The sequence below is a fragment of the Salvelinus sp. IW2-2015 genome, linkage group LG17, assembly GCF_002910315.2.
Source record: "Salvelinus sp. IW2-2015 linkage group LG17, ASM291031v2, whole genome shotgun sequence".
Classification (NCBI taxonomy): Eukaryota; Metazoa; Chordata; class Actinopteri; order Salmoniformes; family Salmonidae; genus Salvelinus; species Salvelinus sp. IW2-2015.
Window position 1 is genome coordinate 37,191,733 of NC_036857.1, and position 20,088 is coordinate 37,211,820.

General features: G+C 42.1%; 1 protein-coding gene across 1 annotated transcript in view; it reads left to right on the plus strand.

Moving 5' to 3' along the window:
- LOC111977130 (rhomboid-related protein 1) overlaps nucleotides 1-20,088 on the plus strand; it is a 53,238-nt gene that overhangs the window by 14,147 nt on the left and 19,003 nt on the right. Inside the window, exons 3-4 of the mRNA XM_024006448.2 lie at nucleotides 919-1,067; nucleotides 1,545-1,657. Coding sequence (XP_023862216.1) covers nucleotides 919-1,067; nucleotides 1,545-1,657 — 262 coding nt within the window. The remainder of the gene's footprint in view (nucleotides 1-918; nucleotides 1,068-1,544; nucleotides 1,658-20,088) is intronic.

A 20,088-nucleotide genomic window follows, 5' to 3' on the forward strand; every position in this document is an offset into this window, starting at 1 on the left:
GGTGCACCTTGTGCTGGGGACAATAAAAGGCCACTCTAAAATGTGCAGTTTTGTCACAACACAATACCCCAGATGTCTCAAGTTTTTAGGGAGCGTGCAATTTGCATGCTGACTGCAGGAATATCCACCAGAGCTGTTGCCAGAGAATTGTATGATCATTTTTCTACCATAAGCCGCCTCAAACGTCATTGGACGTACTAACAAATTCTCTAAAACAACGTTGGAGGCGGTTATTGCCACACCTGTCAGGTGGATGATTAGGGATCCCGAGTGGCGCAGGCTGTATCACATCCGGCGGTGATTGGGAGTCCCATAGGGTGGCGCACAACTGGCCCAGCGTCGTCCAGGTTTGGAAAGGGTAGGCCGTCATTGTAAATAAGATTTTGTTCCTAACTAACTTGCCTAGTTAAATAAAGGTTCAATTCAACAACAACAAACAAATCAAAAATCTTGGCAAGGGAGAAATTCTCACTGACAGGGATCTAAAATTTGTGCACAAAATTTCTGGAATCTTTTACTTCAGCTCATGAAACATGGGACCAACACTGCGTTTATATCTAAATGCTTCACAATGGCGGTGAATGGTCTGTAATGACAATGAGGCTATGATAATGACTATTTCCTTTCATTAAAATTCATGGAGATGATGATTTATGAAAGGAGCAAATGGAATCGGTCCAGCTCTGTGTCTCTCTGTATGTGCATCACTTGTTGGTGCCAATTGAAGTCTTCAACCGACGCAAGGCATACGGCGTTCGAAAAAAGACAACATTCATGGGATTTATTAGCAAAATCACTATTTGTTTTGGCACTGCCATTTCTTGGCTCTCATAACAGAAATCTGTATTACATGATATCAATGAGTGTCTGAATGAAGAGACGTGGGTGTGAACCAGCGTGTGTCGTCTCTCCCGTCAGATCATCGTGTTCATGTGTTATGGCATCATGCTGAATAAGTGGGTGCTGCAGACGTACCAGCCAGACTTCATGAAGAGCCCCCTGGTGTACCACCCCAGACACCGCCACCAGGTCTGGCGCTTCTTCAGCTACATGTTCATGCACGTTGGGTAAGAGACCACCCCACCTGATTCACACACACACGTGCACCTATGCAAGGCACGCACGCACACACACGCGCACGCACACACACACACACACACACACACACACACACACACCTGTCTCTTATACACATCTAGATGTGTATAAGAGACAGGGTGTGCGCCATAACGAGCAGCCTGGTGACATAGAGGCCGGAGAGGGAGCACACGTGACAGTACTCGCTCACCGACACGCAGCACTAGCCGCAGGACGCCAACCAAGAGCNCACACACACACACACACACACGCACGCAGTGTGAAGCAACATTAATTGATACTGGAAGGCATTGACCGATAATGCATTAGATAGGATTGATGGTGATAGATGACTACTGTAGTTAACATTGATGAAGTGTCTAGACTAAAGGAGCTGATTAAAACTATATGCATAATGAATCTGTTATTGAGACCGGAATCATCCTCCTGTTCACTGTGTCTCTCAGGTTGGAACAGCTGGGGTTCAACGCTCTGCTCCAGCTGATGATCGGCGTTCCCTTGGAGATGGTCCACGGCATCCTACGCATCAGTCTGCTGTACATGGCCGGTGTTGTGGCAGGTGAGTGTCAGTGTGTTAGCAACGTTGGCTGATGTGATAGTATCGTTGTTTATTGTGTTAGTAACCCTGTATTTTAGTGCTGATAGTACTGTATCTTGGTACTTTGGTGTTTTAGTATATGAATGTGTTGGTGTATTAATATTTTAGTTCCTTGGTGTGTTAGTCTGTTCCACATGGCTGGTAAGATGGCCATAAAATGTACACTACCGCTCAAAAGTTTCGGGTCTCTTAGAAATGTCCTTGTTTTTGAAAGAAAAGCAAAAAAATGTGTCCATTTAAAATAACATCAAATTGATCAGAAATACAGTGTAGACATGGTTAATGTTGAAAATGACTATTGTAGCTGGAAATGACTGATTTCATATGGAATATCTACATAGGCATACAGAGGTCCATTGTCAGCAACCATCACTCCTGTGTCCAATGGCACGTTGTGTTAGCTAATCCAAGTTTATCATTTTAAAAGGCTAAATGATCATTAGAAAACCCTTTTGCAATTGTTAGCACAGTTGAAAACTGTTTTTCTTATTAAACAAGAAATAAAACTGGCCTTCTTTAGACTAGTTGAGTATCTGGAGCATTAGCATTTGTGGGTTCGATTACAGGCTCAAAATGTCCAGAATCAAAGAACTTTGTGCTGAAACTCGTCAGTCTATTCTTGTTCTGAGAAATGAAGGCTATTCCATGCGAGAAATTGCCAAGAAACTGAAGATCTCGTTCAACGCTGTGTACTACTCCCTTCACAGAACAGCGCAAACTGGCTCTAACCAGAATAGAAAGAGGAGTGGGAGGCCCCGGTGCACAACTGAGCAAGAGGACAAGTACATTAGCGTGTCTAGTTTGAGAAAGACGCCTCACAAGTCCTCAACTGGCAGCTTCATTAAATAGTACCCGCAAACACCAGCAAACACCAGTCTCAACGTCAACAGTGAAGAGGCGACTCCGGGATGCTGGCCTTCTGACGCGTAAAACCCTTGTTTCCTAGTACTGTATCTCTTTTATCTCCACTCTGCATGATTTTGTTTTCTGACGTTGTAAGTCACTTTCTCTCTTGACTTGTACTTGTATCAGAAGCTGAAGCCTAATTCCAATTGAGCGATATTCATTCATTTTGTACTGTTTATCTATTGTCTACTAAAAACATTGATTCTTTCACTACCCTTATTTCCCTCCTAGCGTAAATGTTGTTCAACTCCTCGTGCTCCCTGAAATGTACACACACGTGCAGGCATGCACACACAAACACACACACAGTACACACACACAGTCCACACACACACAGTACATGCTCATGCTTTTATTTATTTTTGTGATGATGACAGACCTTGGCCAGGTCGCAGTTATACATGAGAACTTGTTTTCAACTAGCCTACCTGATTAAATAAAGGTGAAATAAAGTACATTTAAAAAATAATCGGAGAAAGGCGGAAAAAGAGAGAAAAAAGTGAGCCAGTGAAACAGAGGATTTTAGGCCTCCTCTCTCGGGTGTTAGCCTAAGTGCAGCCGAAACTGAAGTAGGAGGAAAAGCAGTGGAAGGTCTGTTTTAAAGCAGGTAGATCAGCGCCAGGGCAGTTTGGGGTCTACAGGCTCAGCCGGGGGTCAAACTCACGGGTTCAGGCAGGGTTTTAGGGCGGCTAATGATGAGGCACACGTAATAACGGGAGTTATGAGAGACCGAGGATTCACGTCCAGGTGAGAGGTCAATGGGGCCAAACGCCCTGGCTCTAGGCACAGTGTGAGAGTAATAAAGACCTGGATCCCTGAGCCCTCCTGCCTTCAGCTAACGTTTTACATGAAAAGAACAGGCAGACATCAAACAAGTAAGGGGGACAAGTAAGTGAGCAATTGGTGCTGACTTCTGTCTTGACTCTTCCACCGGAGTTTTAGTGTGGCTCATTTAATGCCAAACGCCATATAGCAAGGTTTATAGCTTTATGCTGTTGGAATTAATTGTCTGTTTGAGTTAAGGCCGAGTAGCAACTTACATTAACATACTGTGAGCAATCGTAACAATAAATGTTCTACTGTGCTTTATATGGTTTAATCCAAGTGTGTGTGGGGGGGTATGTCCGATGTCTGTCTTTGTAAAGTTACTGCATGGCTCGGGGAGAACAACCGTGTAGGGTTTCCCAGAAATCTCCGGTCTGTTTGTTTGTGGATGACGTAAGCCTTGTATTACCAGACTGATTACCGCTGCGCTAGACTTACCGTTGTGCTAGCAAAACAGAATGTAATCTCGCAAGACTTCTGGATGGTTGTACCGGGCTAATAAAAATTGCCCAGGGACACAGATGACTTGGGATAACTTTTTTTTTCTCTTTACATTTTGTAGCCTTTGTCTGTCTCATGTTTATATCCATGTTCTGTTCAATCATGTCAGGATTTGTTTGTCCTTGTGAAACGGTAGAGCTCACCGGGTTTAGTTGTGCTCCGAGATTACATCCTCAGGGAGACCTTCAGCAGGTGGTGTGTGTGCGTGCCTGTGTGTTACAGGGCGGTACAAGAGTTAAAGGGATTAGATTATACACAGTAAACATCTCCGACCTATGCATCGTAGTTCTTTTCTGGTTTCTTCTTTGAGTAACTATACCATCAGTTCTTCGTGACATAATGTGGAGGATGAGGAATCCTAGCTACTCTGCGTGGTGCTGATTTTCAGTGTTCATGATTTAATTAATGTAATCGTCGGTTACTGTACATGGCCTAGTATTTTCAAGAGTAAATATGCTTATACTTGCATTAGTGCGTGGGTGTTGACTGAAAAGCAGTTGATCCTGTAGGCTTATAGGGACCCTAGCCAGTTTCAGTCATTGTGTACTGCTACTGTATCCCGCTGTAAACCCCCCAAAAACCTGTGAAGATATGTGAAAAAATCCATACTGTTGCTCCCATATCAATACATTCAAACAAGAATAAGAAATATGGATGGCTTTGCGCTGATGCTKATTCTCAATTCTAATAATGGTGTCAGTCCATCATTGAGTTCTCTCTTAATGGGATCGATTCAGGAGCATTCAGTTGGTCATCAAGTTGTCAATGTGATAAAAAATAAAGCCTGTAAGAATGATTAAAACCTGAGACCGGGCTAAATCGATTTTTTGTTTGCTCTGTTCCTCGGTTTTGGTGAAATGGCTATAATATATTCGCCTTGCCTTGTATTTTTTTGATAAAAAATGTTCACTTGTTTTGGAAGCCCAGGAGGTGTGAGTGTTTCACTGCCCATACAAGTCAAGGGAATGCTGTAGGTAGGCAAGTCTTTTTACATTTGTCTCAGTTTCATCAGGTCGCGGAGACCCAATAAATCTGTATTAAGGAGTCCACATTGCATTTCTCTAATGGGAATTTTAAGACATGGGAAATTGATGCACCATTATGTGAGATGGATTAGTTATCCTTTCTATTTTATATATTATTTTATCAGAATAAAATGTTAGAGTCCTCTGCCCTCTTTTCCCAGGAGGTTGATTTGCATGAGTGTCATTGTGAATACTTGGTATGGCCGTGATGGAGTAGAGGGCTCCGATCAGACAAGTTGACAGTTATTTTCCCTTCCTGCTGTGCAATGTAGAACAACTTTGAGCCAGCCTATAGGGAAAGGGAGAATGAGAGCAGAGGAAAGTAGAAGAGGGGGGGGGGGGGTTAGAGGAGGACAGAAGAGGGTGCAGAGAACACAAGGCTAGATAAATCACCCCAGGTGCCAGGGAAAGGTGACTCTAACACCCTGACCCTAACTCAGGCTCTGACTCCTGGTGGAAGGATATTTATTATTCACTGTGGCCCTGAGGGAGGAAGAGAGAAGATAGATAGATCGAGAGATGGAGGAAACATCAGCCACTCTTCTAGCTTATGTACTGTGTCAATTTGGCTTTGCTTCAGCCAGTTGAGTCACTTGCTTCATTATACTTCTTGTTCTTTTGGTTCTTTGAATGCATGAATGGTATTGTGTGGGCTCAGTTGTCACTAACACTACACAGTACATTAGCAGTATAGCCTGTATGAACTGAGTTCTGCTTGAGTGCATGTAACCCTTTAATATTAGCCATGGAGCCCTGTATTGTGTATAGATCCTGGTGTTGCATAAAGACCCTGCCTTGTGTGCGGTTCTTTGGCTGCAAGCCCCTCTGATGTAGTCTCTTGGCAGTGGGGTAGTGCGAGTGTGCATTGAGGAGGCAGGCAGGGTGACCTTGGCGCGGTGCAGCTGGCTCATTGGTGCCGGTGTGATTATGGTAATCCCCCAGCCCTCCTCCATGGAGCCTTCCTCACCGTCAACCTCACCACACGATGTGGCACCATCCAGGCTCATTTCCTCTCCCAGCCTTTTTTCCCCCTCATCAATCTACACACAATACCCCGTACTGACAAAGCAAAAAGAGGTTTTTCGAAATTTTTGCAAATTAATAAAAACAAAAAACATATCACGTATTCAGACCCTTTACTTAGTACTTTGTTGAAGCACCTTTGGCAGCGATTACAGCCTCGAGTCTTCTTGGGTATGATGGTACAAGCTTGGTACACCTGCAGATCCTCTCAAGCTCTGTCAGGTTGGATGGGGAGCTCTGGCTGGGACACTCAAGGACATTGAGACTTGTCCCGAAGCCACTCCTGTGTTGTCTTGGCTGTGTGCTTAGGGTCGTTGTTCTGTTGGAAGGCGATCCTTCACTCCAGTCTGAGGTCCTGAGCGCTCGCTCTGGAGCAGGTTTTCATCAATGATCTCTCTGTACTTTGCTCCTTTCATCTTTCCCTCGATCCTGACTAATCTCCCAGTCACTGCTGCTGAAAAACATCCTCACAGCATGATGTTGCCACCAGCATGCTTCACCGTAGGGATGGTGCCAGGTTTCCTCAAGACGTAACGCTTGGCATTCAGGCCAAAGAGTTCAACCTTGGTTTCATCAGACCAGAGAATCTTGTTTCTTATGGTCTGAGAGTCCTTTAGGTACCTTTTGGCAAACTCCAAGCGGGCTGTCATGTGCCTTTTTACTGAGGAGTGGCTTCCGTCTGGCCACTCTAACATAAAGGCATGATTGATGGAGTTCTACAGAGATGGTTGTCCTTCTGGAAGGTTCTCACATCTCCACAGAGCTCTGTCAGAGTGACCATCCCTTAACATACTGCTTGACTAGTTGGGCCCAAGCTTGCTGTACAACATTAAAACCTATTCAGTCTGTCTACAAACAGGCTCTCAAAGTGCTTGATAGGAAGCCCAATAGCCATCATCACTGTTACATCCTCAGAAAGCATGAGCTCCTGAGTTTGGAAAATCTTGTGCAATACACTGACGCATGTCTTGTAGTCAAGATCCTAAATGGCCTGGCTCCCCCTCCACTCAGTATTTTTGTTAAACAGAAAACCCCAAAATATGGCAGCAGATCCACAAGGTCTGCCATGAGAGGTGACTGTAAGGAAAAGCACCTTTAGTAAATCCGCTTTCTCTGTGAGAGCTTCCTATGTCTGGAATACACTGCCATCAGACACACATAACTGCACCACATATCACACTTTCACAAAATGCATGAAGACATGTCTAAAGGTCAATCAGATTTGTGAACATAATCCCTAGCTGTGTATTGCCACTTTCCATGTTGTCTGTTGTCTGTAGCTTGTGAGGTGTGGAAACACTTTGTTGCTTTTATGAATTTTGTCTTGCTCTGTCTGTATGCTACGTCTTGCTTGTCCTATGTTGCTCTGTCTGTATGCTACGTCTTGCTTGTCCTATGTTGCTCTGTCTGTATGCTATGTCTTGCTTGTCCTATGTTGCTCTGCGTGTGCTCACTGCTCAATGATTGTCTATATTGTAATTGTTTTTAATAACTTGCCCAGGGACTGCGGTTGAAAATTAGCCGGCTGGCTAAAACCGGCACTTTTACTGAAACGTTGATTAATGTGCACTGTCCCTGTAAAAATAAAATAAACTCAAACTCAAACCATCAGGTTCTTGGTCGACTCCCTGACCAAGGCCCTTCTCACCCAATTGCTCAGTTTGACCGGGCAGCCAGCTCTAGGAATAGTCTTTGCGGTTCCAAACGTCTTCCATTTAAGAATGATGGAGGCCACTGTGTTCGTTGGGACCGCATTGCTGCAGAAATGTTTTGGTATCCTTCCCCAGATCTGTGTCTTGACACAATCCTGTCTCTGAGCTCTATTGGCAATTACTTGACCCCATGGCTTGGTTTTAGCACTGTCAACTGTGGGACCTTTATATAGACAGGTGTGTGCTTTTCCAAATCATGACCAATCAATTGAATGTACCACAAGTGGGCTCCAATCAAGTTGTAGTAACATCTCAAGGATGATCAATGGAAACAGGATGCACCTTAGCTCAATTTCGAGTCTCATAGCAAAGTGTCTGAATACTTATGTAAATAAGGTATTTGTTTTAAATTTTATAAATTAGCAAACATTTCTAAAAACCTGTTTTCGCTTTGTAATTATGGTGTATTGTGTGTAGATTAATGAGGGAAACAAATAATTTAATCAATTTTAGAATAAGGCTGTAACGTAACAAAAGGTGGAAAAAGGGAAGGGGTCTGAATACTTTCTGAATGCACTGTATATTCTATTTCTGTGGGTTATCCTGTCCAGTCTAGTCCAGGTGCATTCTGTTTGCTTTCTAGAGCACAGGAATGTATTTCATTTGTTCGTTTAAAAAAAAACAGTGAATCATTTTCTCCCAAGTGTCTTTTGTGTCTGTTTGCTGAAAAGCTGTTGTGGCTGAGGACGAGATTGGTCGTGACCAGAGTCTATTCGGACACATAGCAGTAACCACTGGTATGCATTCACACACACACAGACACAAACAGTACACACACACACACTATAATATGCACCACACTTACTCTCATTTGCGCTAAACACACACACGCACACACACACATCCACGTGCACACCCAGGCGTCAGATGTGATTATATCTGGCCTCTGATGCCTGGTGCTGTGTTGAATGGTCTCTCCTCTCAGCAGCTCTGAGAATGTGACTGCGGTAGACTATAGATTTTTCTTGGAGGCCCCTGTGTTCCCGGGAAAACATACATGTTATCAGGTTTTTCCCTGCCTGGCAAATTTGGGCGGAGCAGAACACTGCCCGTGATAGAATAAACTGACTCAATCTCCGAGGAGGCCAAGGGCAAAGTGTCTTTGGACCTGGGTGTTTTAGCACAGTGCAAAATGTATGAGTTTTATATGCCTGTGTGATTAAGCGCTGCTCTCAGGGCCCTGATGTTGATATTACTGTTTTTGATTCTATGGAACTCAGCTGTGTGTTTAGACTGGGCTTTCGTGTTGTGTATTGACCCGAAATGTTGCCTGTCTGGCGTATAGGGAATCTGGTGGTTTGTTTTGACTGGATATACAGGCGGGAGTGTTGAATATCTTTGATTTCTATGGGAATTAGTGTTTTTATCCCGTTGGGGGCCTTGTGAACTGGGGATGATGATTAAAAGGCCTTAGTCTCCTCTTTCCATTGAGGTCATTCTAAGGTTTAATATTTTCCTCTGTACTCATTCTCTACACCAAGCCAGAGAAATGGATAGTGGTGGCAGATTGGATGTGGACTGATTGTAGATTGTAGAAGAAAAGCCACAGATAGTAGAATGAGGATATATCCCGTATGTCTCCGTGCCGTCGGGGAGAGGAAGCGTTCATCTCTATCCCAGGTGTACCATCATATTTCGAACAAACTTCCCCAGACTGACAGGACCATTATAGTTCAAATGGGACTAGAAAATGGGCGCCCATTCGAGTAATGACCTTTCGAGTTATGAGCGTGTCAAATAGAGGATAGGGTAGACAAAAGCCCATGTGACAGATGGCTAGCCTCCAGTTATGTCCCCCCCCGCCACCCTCTACCACCCTCCCCTCCCTTCTACCTCTCAACATCAGCAGAGTTCCTCGATGCCCTTGTCTTGATGTGTCTGACTCTTGTTGTGTAATTACTGCAGACACCACTCAAACACAAATCTATTTGATAAAGGAACAGAAGCACATGTCTTTACAGATCTCGGCTGTGTAAGCTTGAAAGGAAAATGCCACTCCAAAACAATATTTTAGCATTGGTTTCACTAGTTCTGTATCTTGGAAACTTGATTGCTGACATCCAAAACATTTTGGGACTTTATCAACAGTGGAATAATGAAACAGATACCAAATTATTGTTTTGGAGGGGTATTTTCCTTTAAGGTTAGGTTTGGGATACAGGTGTTCCATATGTGCTCATCCCAGTGTAACAGAACAATGTGTTGTTGACCTCCTGACCTAAGCTCAGTCCTGTCATGTGCACCACTTGTGATCCTTCCCCATTGCAGTAAACTTGTGTTAATTTTACATTGCCACGGTTGCCGATTAAGATCTCCTACTCACGTTTAATGTGGCTGCCTCCTCGGCTGCACTGTAAAAAGCACACTAATTCATCTGTGTCTCGTTAGAGGCTGTCAGTTTCACTTTACCTGAGGAACATTAGATACTCCTCCTACTGTGGGTAAACCCCCACCCCTTTGAGAAAACACACATAGAAAGGCCTCGCCGGGTTTTTAAGTTTCTTGCCCTCTCTGCATTAACAGTATTTGTTCCTGTAGGCCTACTCTCTCTCACGCCTTCTTTCTCTCTTGCTCTTTCTCTCACTCTCTCCCTCCCTCCATTTCTGATTGGTAAATAAATCTGATCAGGCATTTCCCCAGTTTACTAGCAAGGCGAGGCAGCCTTTGGAGAGGGACAGTGCTGACTACAGCACATCTTGCTTAGATGACCAGGAGATTGAATACATACAGGATAGATCTCCCAGCTAGCACATACTGGTCTGAGCACCATTCCCACAACTTTCTGGGAATGGTGCAGGGTAGTTGCTTGGCATTGGAACATTATCACATTTAAGGAACTTGACAAAAAAAAAGTTATTTTCTTTCATAGAACGTTTCCTAAAAGTTCAAACATGATTTCATTTCAATTTTGCTAAAGTTCTAAATCTTTAACTGGTCTGACGTTGGGAATATTCTCACAGCTCAGAGAACATTAAGAAACAACATTATTCTGTGAGAATGTCAGTACTTCATCATAATGTTTCCTATGGGCTTCCTCATGGTTCTATTTAAAGTCATGTTCTCAAATAGTTCAGAGAATGTTAAGAAAACCTTGAACCTTTTCACACGTACCAACACACGGGTGTGATCATTATACAGTGGTCCCTGTAGCATACGATCAAACCGGTGTGATTAGAACGCTTATTTAGAATGTCCAGATTCGATTGATGCAACAGTCAGAATTTGAGCTGGCCACACTGTTTTTTCAGAAACATTTTGCACAAACACAGTCCTTACAAAGTTATGTCCAGAATGTGACCAGTTTATTTTTGTTCAGACATTCACAGAAGTAGCTACAGCATAACACAATCATCCAAACCGGAAAAATGTAGCCTACATTTGTCCTAGCACTAACTGAGGAAAGATTGATATCCTGTCTCACTCCCCCGTTCCGCTAGCGGAACTCCTCCCACATTCCACTGAAAAGGCAGAGCGCGAAATTCAAAAAAATGTTTTTTTGAAATATTTAACTTTCACACATTAACAAGTCCAATACAGCATATGAAAGGTACACATCTTGTGAATCAAGCCAACATGTCCGATTTTTAAAATGTTTTACAGGGAAGACAAAATATGTAAATCTATTAGCTAACCACGTCAGCAAAAGAGAGCACTTTTCTAACTCCATCAGTTTTTTACTCCGTCACTAGCTATCACTAATTCGACCAAATAAAGATATATATAGCCACTAACCAAGAAACAACTTCATAAGATGACAGTCTGATAACATATTTATTGTATAGCATATGTTTTTTTTGAAAAATGTGCATATTTATGGTATAAATCATAAATTACATTTCAGCTACAATCAGAAATTGCACCGAAAGCAGCCATAACATTTACAGACACCAACGTCAAATAACTAATTACTCATCATAAAACATATCTGAGAAATACATACTGTGCAGCAATTGAAAGACAGGATTCTTGTGATTCCAGACAATATTTCAGATTTATTAAATGTTTTATAGCGAAAACAAAATGTAGCGCTAAATTAGCATAGCCACGCCAGCCAGAACCAGCTGGGCGCCCACGACCAGTTCACATGCACGACCGATATATGAAATAACATTATAAATTGGGTCTTACTTTTGCTGATCTTTCATCAGAATGTTGATCAAGATGTCCTTAGTCCAGATGAGTCGTTCATTCCATTCAGAATGGTACCTTTCCCACTTCATTTAGCATGGGTACTAGTCGAGTGGCACGGATCTCTCCAAGTAAACAAAGTCACACAACGGAACACGGCAAAACTCCCGAAAAAAATTCAAATAATCTGATTAAACTATATTGAAAAAACATACATTACGATGATATGGTCTCATTTATCAAATCAAATCCGAGCCGGAGATAGTTGACATCCGAAACGGCAGCAAAACAAAACACAATCTCTCTTCTAAGTCGCGCACTTCAGACTTCCGGAAATGGACGGTCACGTCAAAGAAATAGGTCTTATTTCACGTCAGAACAAGATAAACACAAAATTTCTCCTCTGACGTCCTCTTGACACCCAGAGGAAGGCGTATGAGGTGTGTTTCGGGTCATAGGTGGCATGACCATGTATAGGCAGAGCGTTGAAGCGAGCATAGACATCTTGCATTCTACTTCCTGTTCAGGGAAAGTGCTGCCAAATGACTTCTGTTCCACTCAGAGAAAAAATGCAAACGTTTTTAGAAACTAGAGGTTGTTTTCTATCCAATAGTAATAACAATATGCATATTGTACTAGCAAGAATTGAGTACGAGGCCGTTAAAAAATCATACGATTTTCACCGAAAGTGAAAATAGCACCCCTGGTCCCCAACAGGATATAACACAAGCGGTCGAATTTGTATAACTCTCGGCTGACAGAAACTACAATATGAATTAGCTAATAGCAATTACTATTTATAATTAATCACATCACATGTGAGCTCACCATTGATAAAAAATAATTGAGTAAAACACTTTCTAGAAATCAAAAGTAATCCGCCGATGGGTAGTTTCTGCACGCCGTCATGTTTTTTTCACAGAAACTAAAGATAAGAGGAGACTAGATGAGTTTGGTCTGTTTATAGTATGCATGTTGAACGGGGTGTGTTGTCTACCATTGTTCACATCCCACGATTCACTTCTGGAAGTTCTCGAAAAATGAGTGAACCTTTACTCACCTAATTTTGTTATAACATCTTTGGTACGACAGACGATTACGTGAAACCCAGAATGCACTGTATGTCAACAAACATGGCTCCACACACAGCTGGAAATAGCTTAGCTCATCATAATCAGTACAAACTTCAAAAAAGTATTTTACACACGTGTCATTACAATCTATGCAAGAATTGGAATGCATGTTGTGTCACCAGTACTTGAAAACATGTGAATAAAACAGTAAATATATAAGTAATTACCACACAAAACATTTTCTGATAGTGATTTATTGATACAAGTGGGGCATGCAGGCAGTCAATCAAGTAACCTCTCACTCCCACTCTGAGCCATTCAGTGTTGTTGTTTATGTATGTAACTAGTGAGCTAAGCTGTAGCATTAGCAATGTCTTTTAAAAGGAGATGACTCATAAATGCGGAAATTCTGGAGATTTTTTAAAATTCTGACAATGAGTCTGAGTATGAAAGTCAGGATTCAGATTCTGACAGTGACAGTGAGGAGCTGCCCCCAAACCTTGTAGCCATTAAGAACCCTGAATCTGAGGACCCCTTGTCCACTGACGAAGTCCCAGGTCCCTTTGAAGATGCTGGTGGTGATGGAGGCAGACCGACAGTGGATGAAGTACAGGAGTTTTGTGGTAGCTGGAAGGCCGCCAGCCATTTCATCCCTCCTGGCCCAGCTGTTTGCTTTGATGAGTCCCAGTCTGGAGTGCAAAGCCCCTTACCATTTCCGTCTGAGGCAGAGTGCTTCAAGTTGTTTCTGACAGAGGAGCTGGTGGAATACATAGTAGAGGAGACCAATCACTATGCCTTGGAGCTACAGAAGAGAGAGCCAGGAGTGAGAGGGAAACTCGCTAAATGGGTGACAACGAGGGTTGCACATTTTGGGGAATATTCAGAGGTGGAAACCTTCCGTGGGAATTAACGGGAATATATGGGAATTAACGGGAATATATGCAAATTAATACCATTTAAATGTAGATGTTTTTTGCATTGGATATATTTACCATATCATATGGAGACAGAAACATAAACCTTTTACGTTATCATAAGTAGAAATAGTTGCAAATGATTAATTCAATCCTTCCAATAGAAAATAAAAATCTATTTAGTTATTTAACTTTAATTAAATGAGTTGACTCTTCACATGGGATGATTTCACTGAACAACAAAAGAAAGGGAATATTGAATGATCCCCAATGATCTATCACATCTCCCAAAAACTTTTTCAACATACATCTGTGAAATGATAGTCTAGAAACTAAAGCTTTGGTTGTCTTCCTCTCAGGCTTCCATGTCTTCTCCCTGGACCTCCTCAATGTCCACCTCTTGAACATCAGACTCTGAGGCCTCATCTTCACTGTCACTTTCCAACTTTGTTGAGGATGTCTCGTTATCATGCTCAAAAAGCCTCAAATTTGCCAGGATGGCCACCAATTTTTCAACCCTTGTATTGGTCAGCCTGTTGCGTGCTTTGGTGTGTGTGTTCTCAAACAAGGACCAGTTGCGCTCTGAGGCGGATGATGTTGGTGGGATTTGGAGGGTGATGGAGGCCACAGGAGAAAGAGCCTCAGATCCACAAAGACCCTTCCACCAGGTGGATGATGAGATATGTTGGCACGACTGCCAGCGCTTGGATGTGTACTTCGCCAGACTGCCAAGAACCTTGCCCTCATCCAGGCCAAGGTGGTGAGATACGGTAGTGATGACACCATAGGCCTTGTTGATCTCTGCACCAGACAGGATGCTCTTGCTAGCATACTTGGGGTCCAACATGTACACTGTGGCATGTATGGGCTTCAGGCAGAAGTCTTCACGCTTTTGATGCATTTCAGAACTGCAGTTTCCTCTGCATGGAGCAACAGTGAATTGGGCAGGGCAGCATGGATTTCTTCTCTTACATCTGCAAGCAGTCTGAACATCAGACAGGATGGCATTGATTCCCTCAATTCGTGCAATGGCTACTGCTATAGGTTTCAGGAGTTTCAGGCTGCTTACCACTCTCTCCCAAAATACTTCATCCAGGAGGATCCTCTTGATGGGGCTGTCCATATCGGCAGACTGTGATACAGCTATTTCTTGGAGAGACTCCTTCCCCTCCAGGAGACTGTCAAACATGATGACAACACCACCCCAATGGGTGTTGCTGGGCAGCTTCAATGTGGTGCACTTATTCTTCTCACTGTGCTTGGTGAGGTAGATTGCTGCTATAACCTGATGACCCTTCACAAACCTAACCATTTCCTTGGCTCTCTTGTAGTGTATCCATTGTTTTCAGTGCCATGTCCTTGAGGAGCAGATTCAATGCATGAGCAGCACAGCCAATGGGTGTGATGTGAGGGTAGGACTCCTCCACTTTAAACCAAGCAGCCTTCATGTTCGCAGCATTGTCTGTCACCAGTGCAAATACCTTCTGTGGTCCAAGGTCATTGATGACTGCCTTCAGCTCATCTGCAATGTAGAGACCGGTGTGTCTGTTGTCCCTTGTGTCTGTGCTCTTGTAGAATACTGGTTGAGGGGTGGCGATGTAGTTAATTATTCCTTGCCCACGAACATTCGACCACCCATCAGAGATGATTGCAATACAGTCTGCTTTCTCTATAATTTGCTTGACCTTCATTTGAGCTCTGTGGAACTCTGCATCCAGCAAATGAGTAGATAAAGCATGTATGGTTGGAGGAGTGTATGCTGGGCGAAGAACATTCAGAAATCTATAACTATACACATTGCCTGTGAGCATCAGAGGTGAACCAGTTGCATACACAGCTCGAGCAAGACATTCATCAGCATTTCTCTGACTATGTTCCTCCATTGAGTCAAAAAAACGTCTGATTCCAGGAGAACTATGAGCTGTTGCTATCGATAAGGTGTCTGATTCCTCATTTTCACCTCAAATAGAAGTAGAGAGACTTTTGTCAGAGGTTGCTTGTATTGAGCGCTGAGGGAACTTTATGCACTTGGCCAGATGATTYTGCATCTTTGTTGCATTCTTCACATATGATTTGGTACAGTATTTGCAAATGTACAGAGCTTTTCCTACTACATTAGCTGCAGTGTAATGTCTCTACACATCAGATAGTCCCCGTGGCATTTTCCTGTAAAGATTAGGAAAAAAATAGGAAAAAAACATACAATTCCATGTACAGATAAATAGTTAAGCAGTTAGATTAAACAACTCCTTTGTAAAATAAATGTTTTAAAATGAAACATGTATGGAAAAAGGTGATTTAACTTGTTGCGGATCAGTGGGACACTACCGTCCCACCTGGCCAACATTCGGTGAAATTGCAGAGCGCCAAATTCAAATTAAATTACTATAAATATTAAACTTTCATGAAATCACAAGTGCAATATATCAAAATAAAGCTTAACTTGTTGTTAATCCAGCCGCCATGTCAGATTTCAAAAAGGCTTTACGGCGAAAGCAAACCATGCGATTATCTGAGGACAGCGTCCAGCACACAAATGCATAACAAATCATTTTCAACCAGGGAGTTGCAACATGAAAGTCAAGAAATAGCGATATAATATATGCCTTACCTTTGAAGATCTTCTTCTGTTGGCACTCCAAAAGGTCCCAGTTACATTACAAATGGTCCTTTTGTTCGATAACATCTTCTTTATATCCATAAAAACTCAGTTTAGCTGGTGCGCTTCAGTCAATAATCCACTCGTTTTCCCTCCTTCAAAATGCATACAAAATTAATCCCAAACGTTACCAATAAACTTATCCAAACAAGTCAATCAACGTTTATAATCAAACCGTAGGTACCCTAATACGCAAATAAACGCTAAAATTTAAGACGGAGAATCGTTATTGTCTTTACCGGAGAAAAATACCAAATAACGCGCTTTCATTCACGTGCTTGGAAACACTACAGCCAAAATGGGAGCCGCCTACAAAAAGCACCACACCCTTCGGCGCCCATCCACTGGGGGTCGTCCTGCTGCAGAAAATCCCCTACGCCTCACTGCATGGCATTTTCCCTGAAAAGTGTCTCAAACTGCTGCTCAAGGTAGTTGGACACAGAGGCATGGCAAAGTCTTCCTGTCTGGCACCAGGGGAAGGAAGCAGAGGAAGTTGACAAAATACAGGTGTTTAGCTTGTGACACACCTCCCCAACATGTTTTGGGGAGTATCATATGCTCTAGCACTATTGAGCACATTTGCACCAATTACTGACTGACTTGACAGGTGACTTGACATGATACTGTGCCTTTAGAGGTGGGGGGTGGAAATACAGTTGTTGTTCAGTCACTGCATGAATATGAAATATGGGTTATGCATATTCCGTTTTTTTCCCTCCAGTAAAGCTAATTTTTGTTGTTCAACCAACTACCACCAATACTGCAATAAAATAGACAACTATTACCTATTGGCCTATGTGTTTTCTTGCTGTGTTTTCGTCCAGTAAAACTGTTAAGGAGACGCTGGCACACAAAAGCTGGCCTCAATCTTCAGCTCCAAAGATGTCCAGCTCCAGTTTTGATATTGTCAAATACTGTTTGTGTGTTTGGTTTCTGAAAGTACAGAATAAAGAGGAATTATTAGTAATAAGAATACAGTATCAGGATATAGCAATAAAACAATATTACAAAGAAGTAACATAATAAACACTGCTATAAAAAATAATATATTGCATTGGCAAAATCACAAATTTGTGTCATAACAGTAAGAAACAGTAACTGTTGAGCTCCACAAGGGGGCAGGGCAGAACAGAGCTATGCTAAATAGGCCAAACGAAAACAAACCATGGTCATATATTTTGTATTTATTTAACTAGGAAAGTCATTTAAGAATAAATTATTATTTACAATGACGACCTACACCGCCCAAACTCGGGCAACGCTAGGCCAATTGTGCGCTGCCCTGTGGGACTCCCAATCACAGCCGGTTGTGATACAGCCTGAATTCGAACAAGGCGGTCTGTAGTGACGCCTCTAGCACTGAGATGCAGTGCCTTAGATCGCTGCGCCACTTGGGAGTCATAAGGACAGGGTAGCTTCAAAATACAACACAAGCTAATACTTCACTGATGCAATTAGCATTGTTTTACAGAGCTAATAGAATGTTCTAGCTACATAAGCACGATTGAATAACACACCACAAAGGTTATGAAATTAGTAACGTTACCTCGCGTGTCCGCGGTTATAAGGAATATACACAAATATATTATGCTCCATACATACAGTGAACTACAGTAGAAACAACATAACATGACATACATAATCTATTATAACGTAATAAGGCACTTACTTGATAGAAATGCGCACATTTCCAAAGTTATTATTAGTAATGAAAACAACAATGACTGCGATGCGGGCACCAGACGGAAAATGTGAACACGTGTGTGCAGATCTTGTTCTGACGGGAGATGCGCAAATGTCTGCAGACTTGAACTGCACAAACAATTGGGAAGTGCTTGGGGAATTTTGTCCGGATGAGAAATCCCCCCCCCCCAAAAAAAATTGTCCCCAAATGTAAAAACTCCTACTTTTATGTGAATTAATGAGGAGGCTGAACACACCGCAATTCAAACTGTTCTTTAGAAAATAAAAACTTGTTATAAAATCATTTGAAATTGACAAGTTGGAACAGCCTATAAATAAAAACAGTGCCTTGGTTTGAGGGCAGCGCGGATGAATAAAAACTACAACTTTAATAACGTTCAGAGAACATTCTAACAATATTATTTTAAAACATTTTCAGAACATTAAGAAAACTTTCCAGAAAAAAAACATGTGTAACATTTAAAGAATGTTTTAAGAATGTTATTAAAAACAGTGTTAACAAAACTCTCTCTATCCTATCTTGTCAAGTGTGTTCAGGTGTGTTAGCCCACTAATTGTGCACACCTGATCTTAATGAGTGCTTGTTTCCTTTCTAAATTAGGTCTATTTGAATAGACTGATATGAACAGCTTTGTATGAGTTTAAAAAAAAAACATGGCATGCTAGCTCCGTATAAAAACGTTTGTTCAGTTTTACCAGTCAGGAAATGTATGATTTCTTTCCCAGAACCAATGGGAAACCAAAAACGTACGTTCACACAACTTACAATGATCCAAATGTGCTAGATGGGCATGTACAAATAGGGCAAGAAGAACTCAAACTTAACAATTCACTAATAGGATTGAAATAGCCTCTATTGAAAAGAGCTCTCAAAGGTAGACTTTCAGACCTCTGAGTTTGGTTTAAAGCACCTGAATTTGGTTTAAAGCTGAGGCAAAGTACATTTGAACTGTTGGTATTAATTTATTGTATGTAACTAGTGTAATTTCTCAGAAGTAGACACAATGTAGGATTATCAAAAAATATTCAAAAAAATATGCAGTCTGGGTAATGGCAAATTATGTGGGATCAGATATCAGACACGGTCATCTCTTTTCTGTGACTTGAGAGCGCTGGCAAAATAAAAAGCCCATCCTTCCTTTCACAGTGGGCTATCAACCTAAAAGGAATGGAAGCACTGAGCACTGTCTCATGAAGTGTGTGAATCACATTAATAAATCACCACTAATTGTCATTGCAGAGTCCCTTCCTGATTCACTTATTGACTCACCAATCAGGAAATGCTGCTCAGTGCATGTCAGTGCTCTGGGTCAATCAGTCCATTGGTGTCCTTGCCTGTCCTAACCATTTGGGTCATGTAACAAAATGGGTTGAAAATCCTACATCTGTTAGCCAAATGATCTGTCCAGAATCACCTCAAATGTGTAACGAGACAACAATACTAAACCTGTTGTGCTATAGAACTACTCAATATGGCAGCTATTCTTTTGAAAACACTAAGCATGTTTGCTCTGAAAGCACTGAGGTGGATGCAGAGGCAGCTAGATTTTCCATGTTTTTCTCCCCTCTTAAGAGTAGAATGATTTTTCTTTTGTTCTCTTTTGTTCTCTTCTGTAGCTGCCAGTTGAGCCACGAGTGACTCAAGTGAAATGTAGCCTTAGGCATTCAGCACGGGTCTTGGATCAGTGTCCCCTTCCCACATCAGAACCTTATCCATGATAACTCAAATGTGCATGGCTAGCCATTGCTTAGGGGCATAATCTGCTAACATCACTGCTGTGCTGCTTGGTTTAGTTTGACAGGCAGAACCAGAGACAGTTCAGTTCTCCCACAAGAGGATTATAGCCACTGTAAATGTGACCCTGAGTGTATATACAGTGGGCTCCAAAATTACTGGCACCCCTGACTGGCAATGCACAAAC